The sequence below is a fragment of the Phaethon lepturus genome, unplaced genomic scaffold, assembly GCF_000687285.1.
Source record: "Phaethon lepturus isolate BGI_N335 unplaced genomic scaffold, ASM68728v1 scaffold33178, whole genome shotgun sequence".
NCBI classification, from domain to species: Eukaryota; Metazoa; Chordata; class Aves; order Phaethontiformes; family Phaethontidae; genus Phaethon; species Phaethon lepturus.
In genome coordinates, this window is record NW_010560479.1 from 13,282 (window position 1) to 22,353 (window position 9,072).

At 36.6% G+C, this 9,072-nt stretch overlaps 1 protein-coding gene across 1 annotated transcript; it reads right to left on the bottom strand.

Moving 5' to 3' along the window:
* Positions 1-2,023: 2,023 nt before the first annotated feature.
* Positions 2,024-8,668, bottom strand: NUPL2 (nucleoporin like 2; the record flags this gene model as incomplete). The annotated part of the gene is made up of 6 exons (XM_010293685.1): positions 2,024-2,592; positions 2,728-2,812; positions 4,520-4,606; positions 6,728-6,804; positions 7,123-7,217; positions 8,407-8,668. Coding segments are annotated over 6 exons (1,175 nt in total), but the record flags the coding sequence as incomplete, so codon positions are not given.
* Positions 8,669-9,072: the final 404 nt, after the last annotated feature.

The window sequence follows — 9,072 nt, forward strand, 5'->3', positions numbered from 1 at the left end:
TGCTTTTGAGCTTGCTGTAGTGCAGCAGCACTGAGGTACAGAAGCTCAAAAATCCTGGACTAGCCTTGTGTATAAAGAGACTTCAACTTAGTTAAGAGAGCTTTGGCATTCATCAGAGGTAGCCTATCCTTAACTGGGACTTCAAATGGTCCTCTCATTTTTTTGTTAGTCATTTAAGAGGATGAGCATTAGGAAAAAATTACTATTACTAATTCAAGTGTAAGACAGAACCATCCACAGTCCTCTAAAACATGCCATGGGGTCCTTAAGGTTATCCGTAAGACTTAATTCTGTACCTTTACCCCAAAATATACTTGTTATGCTAGAATGCTGCTTTAATACAAATAATAAAGATAGGAACATCAAAAAAACCCTTGCAGCTTTCTGATGCAACTGGGTTTGAGAACCTCTAAGGCTTCACAAATGAAATATGGGAAAGGGTATAGCATGTAACAGAATGAGGTCAGGCAGTTATTGCATTCATTTGACAAGCCCCAAAACGCTTGTTTGCTTGTTACTAAATACTAGATTTTTACAAAAGTGAATTTAACGACTTTTGTAAAAATGGAAGTTTTTTGCAACTACAGCAGCGTAACAGGTTTTGGTATGTTCCTCAGTTCCTGTATCAGAGTGACTGGCATAAACTGAGTGTGCCCCAATGTGTCTTAATTTGTACTTAATTACTACTGCTCTGGATACCCCACTTGGAAAAACACATTTCATATGAATTACATGGAACTCTGGGTCAATGTATCAGTATTTTGTTTGTGAGTTGCAGGAAGCTTGCACTGGGGGTCATTAACAGCAATAACAAAAAGCAGATGCCCTATTTGATCTACGAAACAATCACCAGAAAAATCCATATAAGCAACCCAGTACTTGGGAACTTTAAAATTTATACCCATGTTCCATGTGTGAAACATTAAATTCATTCACAGTTTTAGCAAGCCATCTTCTAGTATGCTATGGACCTTTGGTAGGAAACACAGCTTTAGTGGCTTTAGTGAAGTGTTAAGTAGGACCATGGGTCCATTGCAGGAACTGAAATGTAATCTTCAAGTGTTAAAGAAACAATCAATTTATTTATGTATATCATGGACTCAACTTTTGCTTTCCATTTAAATATGAAGTTTGTTTTTTAATTTTAAACCATTAATGGGAGGGCCTGGTCAAGAACAAACATTCTCTTCACCTGAAGATTTCTGACCCCTGCATTATAGCATCTTGGCAACATATATAATATCATCAATTCAGAAAAGGTATTGCTAATATATGCACCCATCCAAGTTTTGAAAACCAGACAACAAAATTCCATCAATTCACACAAATGTAGTAAGCAGTTTTGCAATTGCTTGCAAAGTTTTATCTAAGAGGTGTCAAAATAGCAAACCACAAGCTCCTTATTCATGATGAATGCTTTCAAGGCTGTCCTCCCCCAACTGTATTACATTAACGCACACAATATAACCTCAAGCAGAACAACTAACAAAAGCTGAATTGCATCAACTGGGAGAGGTAACCGACTCCCAGGTGACAGAAGCTAGGCACAGACCACACTGGAGCCCTCCATCTCCAAACACAATCGTCAAAGGCTGCACGAGCCCTTTAAGTAAGGGGCAAAAGACAAGGTGGTCCAACAACACGCAGTCTTGTACTGCAACCATTTCTTTCTAGCATTCTGTCCACAGTAGGCTGGGAATACCTCACCAAAGCACTCTTACTTTTGACAAAGCCTTTTTAATATAGTTTTTTGCCCAGATTTTCACAGTACAGAATATAAAAGGGAACTTTAAAATTTATTTTCATTAGTTTGTTTCTTGGATTAAAAGGTCCGTTCCAAAATAATCAAGAAATGATAAAATACAATGTTCAAATGTTTAGACCTGTGAGTTTACTACTGCAGAAAACTTGGAGATTAAAGGAAAATTAACTCATATGGAAGCATTTTATTTCATTACTCAACCTCAAAATTGTGTAGTGGAGGTATCAGAGAAGTTACAAAAACATGTTATTCCAGAAAGTCCTAGACATTTAAAAGCTCTAGTGGTGGTGGCTTAAGAGGAATCTTTCCCATCGTAAACTTCTTTGCTTCGAATTGTTTCAACTCTTCAGCTGATAATTCGCTCTGTGGAGTAAATAACTTTTCTGATGTAGTATTGTTTGTGACTGCAGAAGACACTGATGTTATGTTATGTCCAGAAGCACCAGCAGTCTGTCCAAATAAAGTACTGCTTGAATGTGAGGGAGAAGCTGCTACTGCTGCATTAAAAGCTCCAAAGGCTGTAAGCGGAGTGGTGCTTGAAGAGTTCACAGCAGAGGAATTGCCAAACCCTGAAAATGCAGAAGCTCCAAACCCACTAGTTGTTTCAGAAGTTTTAAACGAGAAGGAGGCTGCAGATGGAGCCGCTAGGCTGCCAAAACCAACAGGATGGGATACGCTAGCAGGGGTCGTCACACCAAATACAGGAGGATTACAACCAGCAGAAGAGCTCCCAAAAGCAGGGGTGTTTCCAGATGATGCACTGATGAGACTGGAACTTGTTTTAAAAGAGAAACTGCTAGCACTGTTACTGCTGCTGCTCACAGGAAAGCCTGCAATTATAAAGTTTATAAAAACTGTTAGAATGTGCACATCTGTGATACTAAACTACTGCTGTACTTCAATAATGCAAAAGAAGAAAAACTCAAGAAAATGTTTAACTGTTGGTTCTTAATACAGGAACTTACTTGACAACCCAAAGCTTGATGGTTGCTGTCCTCCAAACCCAAAGGCAGGCAATGGTTGAGTGACCGTGTTCTTTAGTTCAGACAGCTTAAAAAATTCCAAATAACATAAATGAAAACTAGATTCCAAAACAGAGAAATGTCTTTCAATAAATACTTGAAGCAAAAAAATATAGCTGCCCAGTCCCATTTAATACAACCTAGACTATGGTAGACACTAATCACTCTCATCACAATTGCACGCTCTTGCAGCTATGAACCAAATGCTTTAAGGCTATACACTATTCTCTGTAAAACACAGCAGCAACACAAATCTATTATAACTTACAGATTTTTACCTGTCAGTCAATGACCTGAACACCTATTCCAGCCCTCGTTCTCATCTCTTACCTATTTCAATTAGTGCTTTATGCCCCCATCTATGTCATTGCTTTGATTTAGTCTGTTCTCTCACCTTGGCACATCTAGTCTTCTGTGCTAAAGCCCAAATCCCCCTTCCTCACCCTCAGCATTGAACATACCAAGGAGTATGATCATATTACTAAACCTTTAATGCAGTTCATGCAGACTCCACTTCAACAAATTGTCTCTCTGATTATTTAATATTGTCCTTAACTCAAGCATTCTTTTCTGACACTAGATTCACAAGTGTTTGTCAGCTTCCCAGGAACAACTACTCTTTATATCTTCAAATTTTATCCAAACAGTTCCACTTATCTATCAATTTCTCATTCTGGCATTACCAAAATGCTCTATTTATCCTAAGATGGCCTAGAGGACAACTCTGGTCTCATTTGCTGATTGTACCTTGGAAGAGTTAACATCAGCACATGGTAGAAAAGGTGGGGTGGATATTTGGCTCTTACTATACATGTACTTGACCAGATCTTAACCTTAAGCTATGGTTACTTTCATGCAGTTTGCAATGATAGTATTCCGAAACTGTGATCCAGCTGCTGCCTTGCTAACATGGAACCATCCTGATTCACTACTTTCCTTAGTTAACTAAAGGGTTTTAAAGTACCTGCCTGCAGTTCACTGATTTCATGATTCCAGAGAAAACTGGATCTAAGACCCAAAACTGCGTTCAGAGACTTTCACGTTCACTTGACTCAGGCAGTGCTAGAATATTCAGTCACATTTCTATTGCCTATAAAAAGCACACAAACAGAGAGGTGGAGCAGTTTTCAAACTGCAATCGTTATTCTCTCACATAATTCCCCCTTACACCCTTTCCACCTTCTCTAATGTTCCCAGGAGTATTCTAAGATTCAAGGTCAAGGTCATCATGCCACCAGTCAGCCACTTTCATGACAGATGTTTTTCAAGGCTGCAGTGCCAGAATATAACACATCATAGTTGAGATTTTCAGAACAGTTTGTAGATCTACCATAGAATTTTCAACGAACCTAGGAACCAAACATTTTCATGTCTTAACTATTTAGGTGCAAACAAGGATGCCCTAAAAGAATCATGTGTATTTGTAAAGTACACTGTCCCGCGATCTTCAAAGCAATGCCTATCACCTATTTATATAAAGTTAGTAGGACTGCAGCTAAATATTTTGATAAGAGCTGAAGTTTCTACAGAACATTTGCAAGATCTCTTCATTAAAAACAAGGTGGCATATTACAACTACCACGTCTTAGAAATCTTTGAGCAGAAATTAACGTTTTCAGGACAGTTTGGTGGGATGTGTCTTAAAAACCATGAATCTAAGAAAAACATTTGCCCAAGATTAATAAAAAAAAATTACATGAGTAAAAGAAACATTTTACCTTTCATTAGCACTTACCAAAGCTGCTTTTGTTGATGCATTTAAAGCTTTCAACTGAAGCAGCCGATTTTTCCACTGTTTTGCTAACTGTTGGACAGAATTTATCTACAAAGGAGGAAAAGAAAAGCATGTTTTTATTATTGGTGAAGACTTTAAAAAAAAAGAAAATAAAGTGATCTGACAGCTAAATTGAAAGAAGAATTCTAAAATTAGAAAAGAAACCTCATTAAGCCAAGTAGACAAGATTTTTGCTTTCCAGAAACTTCAAAGAAGCTGAAATTTTTGTTATTAACACAGAATTCCTTTCAATTCTCTTACTACTGCCCTTAAATAAATAAATAAAAAAAATATTTCCCTTAACAACAAGATTAAAAAAAACCCAACTCCTGGGGCTTTCTAAATCTAAGTTCTATCACTATCTGAATTGGATACTTGGGTAAAAAAACCTTCAAACCAACCAAAACCAAACCCCACACAAAATATGCAAGTTTTTGGTACAAGAGAACAAACTCTTGCTTTAAAAAAATCCTTGGTTTATTTCTGGTTTGTCCACTTATGTGCTCTTACTAAGCTGAGTCCTAAGATTTGCCTTAGCCCCTCCCACATTTTTTCTGAAAAAAATGCCCACTTTCAACACATTATAATTCAGAACATTTTAATAGTACCATCCTAAAATATTTAGCTTTGCAGAAATTAACTTCCTTAATTTAAATCAGTCCCTTTAATATGATCCAACAGATTACTGGACAGAACATACACAGAAATAAACAGTACCTGAGTCTTATCTGATAACTGTGATTAAACAAAGAACTGGAAAGTCATTAAAGAACTTACTTTTCACGAATTTCAAGCCTGAATTTCCTATATTAAAGTTTATCAACACACCTTATTCGAAGCCTGGACTAATTGCATTTTCCTTAAAAACTGACCAAGTAAAATATACAATGTCCCAACTGCCTTCAAGAGTGAAATAAGTAATCTTTTTGTAAATAAATTCCTTAATTTTTCAAAAGGGTCTTACATCACAAACATCAATAATTCTTTTGTGTCTAGTCACATGCTGGAAGATCATGTTGCTTAGTATCAGCTCTTATACAACAGACTGGAAAATTCAGATTTTGACCCAGTTTAAGAATAGAAACACATGCTTTGGAAAAGACACATTGTACTTAAACATTTTGTGAGGGAACTGTATCATACAGCTATCACCTATATACTGAGGCTTTCATGAACTTGTATTCAGTGCTTCAGTGACGCCACAAATGTTTTTAATTTTAATAGCCAGGCATAGTGTATTGTTTAATCATTTCAGTTTATTTTTTAATTGATTTTTTAAAACAAACCAAAACAGAACCCCTCTCCTGTCTCTGAAAAGGCAATTCTGTTAATTCTAAACATGTGAAGCAAGAGTGGTGACAACAGCAATTCCTTCTGTAATAAAGAATCAAGGGGAAGAGGAAGGAGCGCAAAGTACCTTGATTTAGTTCGTACTTGTGTCTATCCAATAGCCTAATTCCTTTCCTGGCACAACATTGCACAACTGTGCTAGCTTACTTGATATTGAAAGGACTATAAGTGAGGAACCATACATACAAATGTAGCGATATATATAAAAAGACATATATACAACTTCTTTTCTAGAAATGTATATGCTTCTTTAGAAGTATCTGCTATTTTCAGCATTAATCCCCTGCAATAAAGGTATGTAAAAGAACGAAGTCAAATAAACTTCCCCAGTATTCTACCTAAAGCGCTAAATATCCAGATATAACAATCCAACTGACTAATAGCATACAAAGTTTTAAACTTTTGAGACAAGATTCAAATAACGTCTACAAACAACACACAAGAACAGGGACGAAACTAAGAGGAGTGTCTAGGTTTAGGAAGACCAGGCATTTAACTGAGTCTAGCTAAAAGTCTGTTGACACTGCTTTTTGTAGGAGCTGATGTGTCTAGACATTTAGGCCACCAGTCTTAGAAGCCCAGATGCAACAGTTTTAGCCTGTGATCTCAGACAGAAATAGGAAGTTACGGTAGAGCATACAGACTAGCAGTTATTTTTGCATTCTATTTGGTGCACAGTAATTTAAAAATATTTTGGCATTCTGATAACCTCCTACAGTTTGGTAATTAAATGAGACAATACTTGCCACCTGAAGAATAGTAACCAGTCCTATCTCAAAATGTGTTCACATGAAGAGTCAGCATTTTTAAAATACTTACATAGTTCTGAATGTCATTGTTTGCTCTGCAGTTATAATACTCCAGATGCATCTCTTCTGGTGAGAAATCTGGAAAGCCTGTAGGGAGAGGAATAATCAAAAACCGCCAAGAAAACATATTAATACTTCCAATTTCCCTCTACAGTTACGAAGAAATGGGCCACGGTACATTATCTGTAAGTCAGTTACAGCTGGAGACACAAAACCAATTCATTACAGAACTTCAAAGATGTGAATGTCCAAAACGGATTTGCCATAATCCAACATTCCTTCCTGTTGCATCACAAAGCAAATCATCACCTTGCAAATGGTTCCCCAGAGGTACAACAGTGTGGACAAGTGTAAGAAACATCCTAAATAGCAGCAATATGCAGGAACACTAAAAACATTACGTACCCGAGACATTTGGCTTTTCTTTCATTGGTGAATAAGATGAAAATATCCATTGTCCTGAAGATTCCCAGATCTCCATGTCTTTCACTACACATTCGCTAGAAAACAAAACAAAATTAAAACCACAGATGAAGGTGAAATTATATGGTCAAAACAAAACCACTAGAAGCAACTGCATAGTTCAAACTACAAGTCAGATTCAAATACCTGCTACCATGAAAATTAATGAAGTGTGACACTAGTCAGAATGAACAAGAGAAGTACTCGGTTCTCTGGAAAAAATGCATTTATTCAGCAAGATACATAAATGTCCATTCAAACTCTTTTACCTTATCAATTGCAAGTAAATCAAACCAGATCTTAAAAAAAAAAAAAAAAATATCCCAAAACACACAAAGTATTTTTTAATCCTTGTATGGCATACGCTGCCACAGGATTTTCCCTGAAACTGTAGATTGCAATACAGTTTAAAACCTTCTCAATACTAGATGATTTTACAATATAAATGAACATCAAAAACATAAAAATCCAGACATTGTAAAAGCAGAGAAACAGAAACTACATCAACGAAAGTAAATACAAATGTAAACAAACAGTGAAAGGGTAAAAACTAACCTGGACAAGCAGATCACTACAGAGTAACAAACAAAACTTCTAAGTATTTCAGAGGTTTGTAACACAATGTACATTCATGTTTGAGAAGCTTAATAAATAATCTGTTATTAATGTAATCTTAAGAAAAGTAATGGAAAATGGTTCCAAAACCCTTGCTGCTTCAGGAAATCACACTGCCTGTTGCTTCTCATCACCAGCCCTGCAATCACCTTGAACCTGCTGGTCACTCTCAACTGACTCTAACATAAAGACATGTGAATTCAGGTTTCAATAACAATTTATCTTTAGCGTCGTGAAAACTACATCAAATACTTAATTTTCTCAAAGAGTTTTTTTTTTTTTTTTAATGGTTGAAATGCTGTTCAAGGGGCTCTGACCCCTTATTTTCAAGTACTGAAATCTTTGTTTCCTTCCTCATCCTTCTGCCCACAACTTAAATATTGTACCATCTTACCACAGATGTCTAGCTGCCCAACCCAAATTCAAAACAAGGATCACTTTCTCTTGCCAGCACAACTCAAGAGAACTCAATGAAGTAGTGTTTTCTATGGTTCTTACTACATGTCCCAGCTTCCTCCTAATGATCACGTCCTCTGCATTATCTCTAGTAAGTCAGTAAGCTTTTAAACTGCTCCTTCTAAATGCTTTCAGTAAGACAGGAATATAACTTACAGAAGTCTCTCCTCTTCATCTTTATAGCCATCAGCAATATTTTGATTGTTTGTTAATGCAGAGAATCTGTTCTGCGAAAAGTCTGCATTTCTGCTGCTGCTGCTGCCGCCGCCTGATGATCCAAAATCAGAGGAGCCGAAAAATCCTCTTCCATGATCTCTGCTGCCACCCCATGTATTAGACTTAAAAGTAGATGGCTGGATTACATTAGTGTATCTCTGGTTTGTGGTACCCCATCCTCCTCCTCCTCCTCTGTTAGTACCTTCCAATGGAAAAAAAAAACCCACAACCAAACAACAAAAGTCTTAAATCATTAAGATATTAAACTATACAACATCAACAAAACCCCTAAGTATAACTCTTCTTATGGTGGCCATAAGAAATTTGAAAAGAAAAAATGTAGTTTTTTCCTAATGAGTTAATCTGATTATTTAGTGACCTTAATTAGCCTAGCGAGTTACTCAGGGCAGTTCCGGAACAACTCATTGGCACTGCAGAGAAGAGACTGTTTCAGTTTTACTTACGTTGTTTCATAAAGTAACTACCCCAGCAGAAAAAAAAAATAACAATAATGAAAAAATTAACTCATTTACATTAGGGGCTCCTGCCTACATCGCTGTAGCAGCGGCTCTGTTCTGCAGGAAAGACCTCCTAAGGTAAGTTTTA